The sequence below is a fragment of the Psammomys obesus genome, unplaced genomic scaffold (assembly GCF_907164565.1).
Source record: "Psammomys obesus unplaced genomic scaffold, mPsaObe1.curated_primary_1811, whole genome shotgun sequence".
NCBI classification, from domain to species: Eukaryota; Metazoa; Chordata; class Mammalia; order Rodentia; family Muridae; genus Psammomys; species Psammomys obesus.
The window spans coordinates 4,820,312-4,834,064 of NW_026596460.1; the positions used below are offsets into that span (position 1 = coordinate 4,820,312).

General features: G+C 38.6%; 1 protein-coding gene across 1 annotated transcript; it reads right to left on the reverse strand.

Moving 5' to 3' along the window:
• Window positions 1-887: 887 nt before the first annotated feature.
• On the reverse strand, window positions 888-1,827 carry LOC129669971 (olfactory receptor-like protein OLF3). Its single transcript, XM_055598341.1, is given in 2 exon segments — window positions 888-1,608; window positions 1,610-1,827. Coding segments are annotated over 2 exon segments (939 nt in total).
• Between the last annotated feature and the right edge of the window lie 11,926 nt (window positions 1,828-13,753).

Genomic DNA, 13,753 nt, shown 5'->3' on the forward strand with positions numbered 1-13,753 from the left:
TCTGGGGGGAAATATGTAGAATTCTTCAAGGAAGTAAGAAGAAGGTAACAAGCTAACACAGCCAAACAAACTACCTCAATTGCCCAAATCTATCTTTGGTTGAGGAGTCAGCACCTTCTAAAAATAAGTGTGTCTTTTATAGTTGATATGTTTATCTTATCATTGTGATTATTATATTTCGATAGTTTAGAAGTAGAGAGTACAATTTATTTTAGAGATTGGACAATTTAAACACATTGAAATTCCTTGTCTATGTAGCCAAATCCTTCCACGTTTTTTAATGCCTCCAGTAAGTGCCAGAAACAAATGTTTATTTGGAAAATAATACTTTATTTACTTGGTATATACCTATAGAAACCTTCTTTTGATCTTTTGATAGATTGTTAGCTCTTTTTTAAAAACCATGGTTAAATCTTATAATGAAACATGGCTGTTAGTTCTACATAGAGACATTGTAATAAGTTTTGACAGATCTCCCCAATGTTGGCCCACTTACTAGGTATGTTATTTCAGTGACTTTTAGTGTTCTAGTGAGTTTCTCCAAAGAGGAACATGAACTTTCTCTCAGTTAGAATCACAACAACTTGCTGTGAAATGTATCAACGTAAGTGTGTCTGGTTCATGACACCAACCAAAACAATACACATTTCCAATTGTCACACTGTGGAAATGGAGACAGAATTAGAAAGTTCTATAAAATGTTGTATAACTCCACTGATTATCTTGCTGACACAACTCAACATAAACACGTAGCTTCCAAAATGACATCATCAATACATGTTATAGCTTCTACTTCCTGGTTGGCAGGGCATTGCATATTCTGTCTGAGTTATGAGTTGCTCAAAGACCAAGGAAAATCTCTTCTCTCCAGTGATGCTCATAAGTCATCAAGATGACAGTTTTGATGTGAACCCAGAGAATTTGCCTAAAAGTTTCTGCCATGCCCCCTTAACCTCTTTATTTCTTAGACTATAAACCATGGGGTTCAGCATGGATGTCAAAATAGCATAGAAAAGAGACATCAACTTCTCCTGAAGGACAGATGGGCTGGAGTGGGGTTGGATGTAGGTGAAAATGGCCATGCCATAGCACAGAACAACCATAGTAAGGTGAGAGGCACAGGTGTGGAAGGCTTTCCACCTTCCCTCTGTGGACTGTATCTTTAGGATTGTGGAGATGATCTGGATGTAGGACAAGAGAACAAGGAAGAAAGGTGTCATAAGCAAGACAATGCTAGAAACCATGATTGCAGTCTTATTAGATGAAGTGTACACACAGGCCAATCTGACCACAGCTAGAATCTCACAGGAAATGTGATCAATATACTTATTTGTACACATGGGCAGACGAAAGGTGATGGCAGTATGTACAAGAGAGTTGATGGAGCCACTGACCCAAGATGTGATGACCAGCCTTGTGCATAGCCCTGCATGCATGATGACTGAGTACCTCAGAGGATCACACACTGCCACATTGCGGTCATAGGCCATCACTGGCAGCAGAAGGAACTCAATCCCACCCAAGCCCAGGGAAAAAAGTAACTGGGCTGCACAGCTCAGAAACGGGATTGCTTTGTGAGTGGCAAGAAAATGAGCCAGCAGCTGGGGCATAAGACACATCCACAAGGGACAGGTTGGTGAGAAAGAAATACATGGGAGTGTGGAGTCTGCTGTCCAGCCTGATGAGAAGAATGATGAGGAAGTTCCCCAGCACTGTCACCAGGTACATGGGCAAGAACAGGACGAAGAGGGAGATTTGGGTTTCCCAGTCACTGGAAAGGCCCAGGAGGATGAATTCATGCACCCATGTCTGGTTGTCCTGTTCCATTAAAACTATAATCTGCAAAGAGTATCAGAAATAATAAAAAACAAAACAAAACAACAACAACAACAAAAAAAAAAAAACAAGCAATCAAAGAACAAGGGACTAAGTTTCTAAAAATAGGTAATGCATGCAACCTGCCAGGCAATTTAAAGTCTTACATCATTTATGGAGCTTAGAAAGCAAGCTTTATTCTAATATGCTTTTTTTTAATTGACTGTTTCAGAGACATAGGCCAGTTCCTTCATTGTGACTTGACATGCCTCACAAAAGTCAGCTATAGCCAAGAGATGAAGCAGGGCAGTTCTGTCTGCTCTGTCATTACCAGTTACTTTTATTCTCAGACAATTAAAATATAGTATTATAGTTGACAGTGGTCAATACAAGGATACATGGTTAAGATGAGAACCGCACTTTAAAACTATGTCAAAAATCTTGACTGCACTCTGCTTGACGAAATGCCTGAGTAAGGTACAAGAAATGTGATTGTGAATGGGCATGGGTTTGTGTAAATATCTGGACTCTAGGAACTTCTCTTTATTAGGTTATCTTATTTTATTTAGAAGGTATTTGATTTCTATTTGGTGATGAGCTTTGTTATATAAAAGACAACACTTGCCAAGTATTTTAAAGCACAAATGCAAATAGTTCATGAGAGGACTTGTGGGTACGATCACTGGTTGTATATTGTTACCTTAAGGTTGAGGAGTGTAACAAGACTTCTTCTAAAGAAGCAAATGAAACTTTCTGTTGTAAAAATAGACACGAAAAATTGACAGTCCTCAAGAGAAACTTTGGTTTGATAGGCTTGAGTTTCTTAAATTCTTAGTGTTCTGGGGAGAAAAAAATATCATGATGGAACTTCTATCTTCATATTTTCCCCTTTCAAATCTGATTTGGTTAAGAGTCCATTGTCTGAAATTGAGCTAAAAACAAAGCAAATGAAAATGAAGTAGCATGGACACCCAAGGTCAAGGGTTAAGTCAAAAGTACGCTTAGTGTCCAAAACAGGGATAATACGTGAACCCAGGTAAACACTGCCGGAAAACAAATTCTCTGCTCAATATTTATGCATAGTTTTCTCAGTAAAAATAATATAGCATGTTATTTAATATACAGGGCAAACAGGTGACATATTTAGAACTAACTTAATTTACTGAACATCTGTCTGTTTGCTAATGTCTTAGTCACTGGAATATATAGTGCAAGGGAAAATAGGAGGCAGGAAGAAAAGAAAGAGAGCATCGAGGTCATTCTAGGGTCTATGAGATAAACATAGGAATCTTCCTATTTCAACTTTATTACTTAGTAAATGACAAAGCAAGGGTCTATAGAAACACCTAACCCATGCATGGTCCAAAGAGATGTGACTACTTCCCTCACAGAGATCGACAATGTCTATGAGACTGCAAGTTTAACTTACCCTGCAGAGTGTTCACACAAGTCATAATCTAGCCCTGTTCTATTAGCTCTATTTTACTAATTATAGCAAACATTATCACATTGTATGTTTTATAGCAAAGTATTTTACTGAAACAAGTGGCAGATAGGTAAATGTAGTTAATTGAGATATTCCTTGATTTAATTATTTTTATCCTATTGAGGCTACTACTTGCTTATCTGTAAGGCTGTTGCCTGGTTCTAAAACTTCTTTCAAGTTTTTAAAAATTCTGTATTTTTTAGATAAATTTGACTTTTTGAGCTGGATGACCTCAAGCTCACTCTCCTTCAGTTTCCCAAGGGCTACTAGCATGTGCCACTGCTCCCAATTAAATTTTTAATTAATTTTTGAGAAAGGATCTGTAGCCACAGCTGGTTTCAAATTCCAGGTAGAGCTCAGGATGTTCTTGAGCTTTGATCTTTCTGCTTCTATCTCCCAAGTTCCAAGATTACATGTGTATATAATTATACCTGGTTCTGGTAGTCCTGGGGATCATACTCAGTGATTAATCTATACTAGATAACAACTGGGCTATATTTTCAGACACTCCCTCCCAAGTTCAGTTAAATCCATTTCCTAGTCTCCAGAGTAAAATCTTATGTCATTTTCTTTTGATCAAATATCTTCATCAGCAGCAAATTTCAAAGCATACCTCTCTGCTATAAGGCATTAAGAAAGAGGTATATACACCTAAAGGAGATAAACAAGAAAGCAGACACGAGGTAAGATGATCAATCCTCACTTAGAAAGACAAATGAGATGTGCACTGGACATATGACAGGAGTCTACTGCAGAAGGCATCTGAAAGATCCTACCAAGCAGCGTTTCAAAACAGATACTAAGACTCATAACCAAACCTTTGGCAGAAGGGGAGTTATTATGACAGGAAAAGGATAGGAGCCCCACAAGGACCAAATATATTTGGGCACAGGGGTTTTTTCTGAAACTGTTTCTCCAACCAAGGACCATTATGGATATAACCTAGAACCTTTACTTGGACGAAGCTCGTGGTAGCTCAATAACCAATTGGTTTCCCATAGTAAGGGGAACAGGGACTATATCTGACAGGAACTCAATGGCAGGCTCTTTGACTCCCCACCCTCCAAGGGAGGAGCAGTTCTGCTAGGCCACAGAGGAGGACTTCGCAGCCAGCCCTGAAGATACCTGATAAAACAGGGCCAGATGTAAGGGGAGGAGGTCCTCCCCAATCCGTGGACTTGGAAAGGGGCAGGGAGATGAGGGAGGGAGGGTGGGATTGGGAGGGAATAGGAAGGGGGATACAGCTGGGATACAGAGTTAATAAAATGTAACTAATAATAACAAACAATAAAAAAAAGAAAGAGGTATATAATCCAGTAGTTAATCTCCTTGGATATAGCACCAGGAAGGAGAAACTTCTGTTGTGTCCTATGAGAGATGGTGAAAGCAGAGTGCTTTCTGGGCTTTAATAAGTAAAATACAGCATATTGGAAAGTAATTTTAAATACACCCTAGACACTGACTTCATAAAGCTGTTCTAATGGTTGAAGTGTGTGCTTATGTGGAACATTTTTTCTTTGCTGAGTATTTAAAAATAAAATAATATTAAATGAGAGGTTTGAGCTTTGTGAGTTAAAGGCCTAGAAGTAGCCATTATACTTGTCATCAGTTTCTGCTGATGTTCCATTATAGATCAAGGTCCAGAACAAAACTGGAGCTTTACATGACAGTGAAATAAAAATGCAGGGAGAGTAGGAGAGATGTTGGCAGAAAAGAACAATTTTCTCAGTCAAATGTTACCATTGTTTCACCCTAGAGAAAATTATCTCCCTGTGATTCTTGCTTTATTCAGTAATTATTGGTTACAGCAAACATCAACTCTCAAATGTTCTGTCAAAGACAAACACACAAAGGTTTTCAGATTCTCTGAGCAATTTTACATGACTCAATACCTAATTTTTAAAAATTAAATTTAAATCCATCAACCTCTTCAATAAATTAAATCTGTTTCTTTCTCCCATGGAAACAATTAAACTTTATAAAATGTTAGTCTGTTAATGGATTGAATGTCACTTTTAGACATTGTAAGCCTTGATAAATTTGCTCATCATCCTAAACTTCCTCTTATTTTTCTATTCTACTACTACCTTATAACTTCTTTAGCTGAAAATATATCACCCAAAGGTCATGAGCATGCAAAGGTGTGAGTATTCGAGCAGGCATCAAATCTTAGCATTTTATCTACAAAGAGGAGGTGAAGTTTGACTTCAGACATTACTGCCTCCATTTCCTAAATCTGTTTTGATCTTTTATCTATGAGCCAAATAACTTCCTGTCATATTGTGTAAATAAGCCTGATTTCCAGCGAATATGGACCCCAGGCTAGAAGGTTTTTTTTTTCCCTTTTCCCTATCTTTAAAGAAATTTAATAAGACATCAAGAAAGTCGATATCTTTTTTTTTTTTAATCCAGTCAAACATAGTTTCAGTGGAAAGTTCTCAAGGAAAGATTTGGTGATAAAATCTGATACTTTAGCGTCATGGAACCAGGCATTACTCAATGCACTTAGGCAAGATTCTCATTTATGCCAAGCTCTTTATACCTCTGTATAATTCCTGTAAGGAAGGTGCATAGTTTCAAACAATAAGAGGACTTTCAAACATGAAGAAATCCCTTACCTTTCTAACCCACTTTGACCATATAAAGCTCTGATAAAAAATAAGAGGACTTTCAAACAATAAGAGGACTTTCAAACATGAAGAAGTCCCTTACCTTTCTACCCCTCTGACCATATAAAGCTGATAAAAATGAGACAGGAAGGAAGCATAAGCAGCTCAGCATCTGGACGAAGACCGGAAGGCTGGTCTTTGTACACTTACCAACACAGCAGCTGATATGCTCACTTTGCTGGCACCACTCAGCCATCACGTAGGCCCCGGGGTGCTCTTCTGAGGCTGCTATCTTGTGGTATCTTCCAACAGCTCTTGACTGAACTTACTTTTCTCATTTCTTTGTGGACACAGCACTCAACTGTGTGCAAGAAATGAGGCAGCCAGGGCGTGGGTTGGAGGAACCACGTCCATTTACACCACTCATGACAAGTGCCTGCCTCACTGAAAACAAGATGCATCTGACTGTGAGAAATAAAACAGTTTATACTTCTCTTCGCTACATGACTTGAGGAACTTGTGTTCTCGGTCTTCACTTCACATCAAGACAAGTAACATCTTGATTTGGCAGTGCCTGCTGGTTCTGTGAAGTGTAAAAGGCTTTCTTGGTGTATCACCTTTCAGGAATAGTTCAGAGTAACAATATTTTCCATATACAAAGAGTACATGATCATATACCTTGAACTGGCCTCAATTATACAATATTTTAAAAGTGAGGTGCACAACTGAGCCCACCAATCATGCTACAATGATAATGCTCTATATTGCTTTATGGAAGGTGCTTTAAAGCTAGAGAAGAGAAATACTGAAGCTTTTCTCTTAAGACAATTGGCTTTTACAGTGTTTCATTTTGTAATGCTCCACTGGGTTTTAGTCACAGTTGGCCTCCTCTGTGGAGATTTCTACAATCTTATCTGAGCCCTGGCTACAGACACAGGAGCTACACATGTTAATCCTTCATGCTGATGTAGATAAACCAGTCTTACCTTCACACAGTTGAGTTGTCAGTGGAAATTACTCTTTGATTTAAAGGTTTATCTGACCCATGGCTACACATGCAGTGGTTGTATAGGCAGACACTATCAACCCCAGGCAGGAAAGTTTCTATCATCCTCATTACATTCGGACACGGCTATCCTCAGGGACACTTAGGTAGGTGACATACCAAAATAATTTTATATCCTGAGAGCACCGGTATTTCTTCAGCACCGGTATTTCTTCTTCTTTGTTTTTTAAACTTGGATTTGCCCCTTATTTCTGTGCCTAACTTTTCATATAATCTGAATCTAAACCTTATGTGCTCATCTCTCAAAAGTAGGTTTTAAACTCTCCGATTGCTGACCTATTTTATCATGCAAGGTTGTGTAAATCTCCAGTGGCTTTCTCTTATGGTCCCTATGTTGCAGGTATTACTTCAGTAAAACACTTTCATTGAAAAAGTGTACAGAATACATTCCTACAGCTCGTTCAAGAACTAACTCTGAGACAGGGCAAGGAAGACCAGGAGTTCAAGAGTATCATTGGCTACACAGCTAGTTTGGGGCTAGCATACATTACATGAGACTCAGTCTCAAAGAAAAAATAAAATGTCCCTAATGTGAGAGGCAACCACAAAGTTATTTCCAGATCAAATTACAAATGCTCTAACTTTGACAATCCATTTCCACTCACATTTAAATGACTCCTATTGAGGAAAAAGCAAAAATATTTGTATACCTATGCTCAGGAAAATATTTGAAATAAGAAAATTTAAAGCAATTAATTACTTACATTTTATGAAAATGTAATATTCTATGTCTTCATGATTGTCTATAAATATTTACAAGTTTTAACCTATGCTTAACCCCTAAATATTTCCTTGTAAAAGTCAAGAAGAAATTATTTATAATATTTATGACTTTCATGAATTCTCTTTCTCTAGCCTCTGTTCACTCTTTCTCTCTATCAGTTCTAAAGTTTCTAGTTGACATACTCACATCATGACAATGTATCTGAACCTCACTAAAGTTGAATGGTTTCATTGTGTTTCCTATAATTTTGGAGATGAAAGAATTTCAGTATTAGCAGTTCATATGTCTGATTCATAGACCCCAATAAATCAGTCACTAATGGTTCTGACTACCTATCTGCTCCTGTTGTATATCCTCTAGATAGCTGTGTCCCCTCTTCATATCTGTATATAAATTCTCTAGTGTTAGTGCCTGGCAGTAGCCTGTGTTTTAAAGGATGCTTCCTGTGTGGAGACAATGGTGGATCATACCCATCAGTACCCCAGGCCCCCTGGGTTGCATGAGCTAGAAATCCCCTGGAACTTGTTTACAAAAACTTCTGGAGGGAAGCTCAGAGACATCCCAGTGGGTTCACACACAGCACTATTAAAGTGACTCAGCGGCTACCTGGTGACCTAGAGGTGGCAGAGTCCCTCAGGAGCTTTTGGAACAGGGTGTTAATGGTTGTCACCACTCCCAAATCTCAAAGGCAGGGCCACTGTGCTGCCCTTCCTCTCCCTGAGGAAGGCTGTTCTTCATCTCTCCTTTCTAAAGTTCCACTGAATTATGTGAATTGGCTTTGTGACATTTTTGAGGGCATCCTGCAACACAAATAGATCATCCCAGAGTACTTGTGTTCTGTGGAGGGATTCTTGGCTCTGACTCAAAGCCAGGTGAAAAAAAAATACAGCATTCTTCAATAATCTTCGCAGGCCCTTTACCTTCCGGAAGCACAAATTCCCATCCTCTGTTCTGCTGAGGAGCGTGCAGAGCTTACAACTGGCAGCTGTGCTAATGGATGGTCAGTCAATGTCTCGTGGCACAATTTCAGTCCAAAAATAAAGGCATTTCATGAGAAGATTTAAGACTCTAAATAAACCACAAAAATAGTCCTATGCTTTACATGAAAAAATAGAGAAATAATTACACAAAATAGTGTTTTCCCTTTTTTCTTTTTCTTATGTATTTTTATTTTATTTTTATTAATTACAGTTTATTCACTTTGTAATTCCCCTGTACCTCCCTCCCTCTGCCCCTCCCAATCCCACCCTCTCTCCCCCTTCTCCACCCATGCCCCTCCCCAAGTCCACTGATAGAGGAGGTCTTCCTTTCCTTCCTTCTGATCCTAGTCTATTAGGTCTCATTAGAAGTGGCTGCATTGTTTTCTTCTGTGGCCTGGTAAGGTTGCTCCCCCTCAGGGGGAGGTGATCAAAGAGCAGGCCAATCAGTTCATGTCAGAGACAGTCCCTGTTCCCATTACTATGGAAGCCACTTGGACACTGAACTGTCATGGGCTACATCTGTGCAGGGGTTCTAGGTTCTATCCATGCATGGTCCTTGGTCAGAGTATCAGTCTCAGAAAAGACCCTTGTGCCCAGATTTTTTTGGTTCTTTTACTCTCTTTGTGGAGCTCTTATCCCCTCCAGGTCTTACTATCTCTCCCTCCTTTCATAAGATTCCCTGCACTCTGCCCAAAGGTTGGCTATAAGTCTCAGCATCTGCTTTGATACCCTGCAAGGTAGAGCCTTTTAGAGGCCCTCTGTGGTAGGCTCCTATCTTGTTCCCTGTTTTCTCCCTGTTCTCATGTCCATCCTCTTTGCCTTTCTGAATGGGGATTGAGCATCTTAGCCAGAGTCCTCGTTCTTGATTAGTTTCTTTAGGTGTAAAGATGTTAGTATGTTTATCCTATATCTAATATCCACTTATGAGTTATAACTTATGAGTTAATATCCACTTATGTGTATATACCCTGTGGGTCTTTCTGCTTCTGGGATACCTCACTCAGGATAATCTTTTCCAGTTCCTACCATTTGCCTGAAAATTTCATGATTTCCTTGTTTCTTATTGCTGATTAATACTCCATTGAGTAGATGTACCACAATTAAGTGTCTATTTAGGGATGATGGAACCATCCTTAGGAGGTGGGCTTGCCTAGAGGAAGTGTGTCACCAGAGGTGAAGACTACACCTGAGCTCCAATCTCTAACTTGCTAGGCTTCTTGTAAGCAGCTTCCTTTCTGACTGCTCCTGCTGCCATGATGTTCTGCCTCACCACCCTCCCTGAAATAATCAGTGTAAGGATTCTGGACTGAAACCTGTGGACTGAAAGGTGGTATGCTAAGAATCTTGTACAGCATTGCAAAGTCTGACTAGAACAGACTCTGATTCTATATCTCAGCCAAAGTAATGACGAGCATCAATGTTCCTTCCATAGGAACACTTCCCTACACAAGCACACACACATGCACACACTCTCACATACTTATATACACACATACCATACACACAGGCACATACACATACAAACACCACGTACACATATTTACACATTCACACATACACACCACACACATACACATACAAACACCACATATGCACTCACACACACTCCTCTATACACACACAGACACACAAACACAAACACTCACTCCACAATTTCTTCTGTTTTACTTACTTTTAAATAGTCTTTGTTGCACAGAAAAGTTACTCATTAAATATCTACCTAGAAATTGTATCACTTCCTTCCAGAAGTATTTGTGAAATACAAGCCACTATTTATTCATGTGTTTGGTTATTGCAAAGAGTAGCATTAATGTGACAAAATACTTCCTTTGGATAATTATGTATATTATTTGAATAAACTGCTTTCAGTGAAGTGTTGGTTTTTAGAAAATTATGAAGACAATTTAATGGAGAAAGTACTGACTTTTCAGCAGTAGTAACAAATAGCTAGAGTCTCTTTCAAGCTACAAGCAAGGATCCTAGATTATTTTTACGATGAACAAGATATACACTGTACCTCAGAATGCCTCAGGCAGATATAATGGATGGGATACTGAAAGCAGAGACTTACATGTTGGTGAAATATGGCCTTGGATTAGCCAAACATTGGCCAAATAAGACATCAAAATTGTGATCATGAATAAAACATATGCTTACCCTTTTCAGAATTAAAACCCCTGGGGCTAGAAAGATGGCTCAGCAGTTAAGATTAGCACTGGCTGCTCTGGCATCGGACCTGGGTGTGACTCCCTATACCTACATGGTGACTCATATCCATCCATAACTTTAGATCCAGGAGGTTCAATGACTTCTTTGCTAGTCTTCCTGGACATAAGACACATACTTATTGCACAAAGATGTATAGGCTGAACACATACACACATAAATATAAGTAAATATTTTCAAATTAAAGTTCTTCTTCCTGATTCTTTTAAAAGAATGAGAAGACAAATCACAGATCCAGTGAAGATTTTGCAAAAATTATATCTCATAAAGTATCTGTGTCCAAAATATCTAGTAACTTCTCAAAACACAACAACAACAACAAAACAGTGAAAACTGAATGAGAGATTTAGCAGATATCTCAAGGATTACAAATAGGCAAGGAGGACAGAAAAAGAATGCTCAACATTAGCATTCTTTTTTAAAATTCTTTATCAATTACACTTTATTCACTTTGTATTGCCCCTGTGGTTCCCTCCCTCCTCCATTCCCAATCCTTCCCTTCCTCCACCTTCTGCATGCATGCCCCTACCCAAATCCATTGATAGGGGAGGTCTTCTTTTCCTTCCTTCTGATTCTAGTCAATTAGGTCTCATCAGGAGTGGCTGCAGTGTCTTCTTCTGTGCTCTGGTAATGCTGCTTCCCTCTCAGGGGGAGGTAATTAAAGAGCCAATCAGTTCATGTCAGAGACATTCCCTGTTCCTATTACAATAAAACTAATCAAGAGGGAAGACTCCTGCTAAAATGCTCAATTCTTATCCAGAAAGGCAAAGAGGATGGACATCAGAAGAAGGAGAAAAGAGGGAACAAGTCAGGAGCCTGACACAGAGGACCTCTGAAAGGCTCTGCCCTGCAGACTATCAATGCAGATGCTGAGACTTATGGGCAACCTTTGGGCAAAGTGCAGGGAATCTTAGGAAAGAAGTGGAAAACAATAAGATTTGGAGAGGACAGGAACTCCACAAGGAGAGCAACAGAACCAAGAAATCTGAGCACAGGGGTCTTTCCTGAGACTGATACCCCAACCAAGGATCATGCATGGAGATAACCTAAGACCCCTGCACAGATGTAGCCTATGGCAGTTCTGTAACATTAGCATTCTTTAATCACTGCCAATAAAATACTCAAAGAGAAGCTACTTGCCACTTTTGACCTTTAAAGAATATGAAACTGGCCTCAGCAGCTGCTACCAAGGAGGTAGGCTGGTGGTTGCTCTCATAGTTAGCACATACATTCTCAGTTGGTGCAACCATTTTTAAAAATAGCTTAGCACTCTTAATGCACTTCAATATTTCAAACAAACTAGTCATCACTTCTTATGTCAGATTTTACTTCATTCCACGAAAGTGAAAACAGTTTGTTGAATGCTTTAAAAGGTTCTGTAATTACTGTTACATGTTAGGAATAATCCTAATATTCTCTGAAACAGTAAACTGTCAAACTATGACACATCAATGAAATGAACTATTATTCAGCAATAAAATTCCAGCTTCTGCGATTTGCAGCATCAATATATGAAATGCAGTGTGCCAACTGAAAGAAGGCAAATGCTGCAATAGGATTCCACTCATATAATATTTTACAATATTTAATTGCATGAACCTGATCTATCTATGGTTTCCAGTGATATGGCTTTTTAAAAAGAATACAGAATATTTGGAGGAATAAAACATTCCTATACCTTTGTCACAGTTATTATATTTTTGCATTTTGCAAAAATGCAGTGCGCATTTTTCAAAATTTGTAAAAATGTGCAAGACCATAATGATAACTATGTGTAAAGTAATACTAATGAAATCATGTTTAACAGGAGTTGTCTGCTGTTATTTATTATAATTTTAATAGTATTCAGAGTAGAAAATTCATACTCAGTAAGAAATTTATACATCTGTTGAATATAATTATAATGTATCACAAGGCCATGGTGCTTACCTAATTTTAAACAAAAAAAAAGCTTAAAATGATCTTAAATGCATTGATAGTATTTACAAATTCCAAGTTACTAAAAGTTGATTCATTTGTGAGCTGTTGGAAAGCAAAGGACATCTGTTATCTGTAAATAGCACAGTGCATAGAACATGCACAGAAGATATTTTTTAAATGAGTATATCCAAACAATGATCTCAGGAAATGATCAAATGTAAATTAATCACTGAAACAATCCCAAAATAGTAATGGCTTGCTAGACTGTTTTTCTCTCATTCATGAAAAATTCTCATGAGGGTAATTTGAAGGAGGTCTGACAGTCTTGCACAGTCAGTATCTTAAACCCAGAACTCTCCACCAACAGGTACTCAGCTCCCTGGACCTAAGCCCTGTGCATTTTGCCCACCAGAACAAGAGAGAAACTTTCTCTCTCTCTCTCTCTCTCTCTCTCTCTCTCTCTCTCTCTCTCTGACTGTATTGTTCTCTATATTTCCTCAATCTAACACTCAAAAGATGAGACACTATAAGTAGACAACCACCCATACCTAAGGCCCTCATCTAGTCCATTATAAAAGGACAGAGGTACTACAAAGGGTAAATGGGAATGGAAAAGAGAGAGGGAACTTTAATTGTGGGGAAAAGAGAGAGGAATAACACAAAGGGTATTTGAAAAAGTCATTTGGAATATTTATAAACCCACCTTAACGTGTGTGTGTGTGTGTGTGTGTGTGTGTGTGTGTGTGTGTGTGTGTGATGGTGCTGTTGAGGTTTCTTGTGATAATAATGCTCTCTTCAAATGTCATAGACAATTTAACAAAAACTCCAGTGCCAAACATGGGAAACCTCTTTAGGAGCTGTTGGTCAGGGATATCCAAGGGATTCCTAAAACAATACAAGCTCTTGCTTTTTCCCTTGGTTATCTCT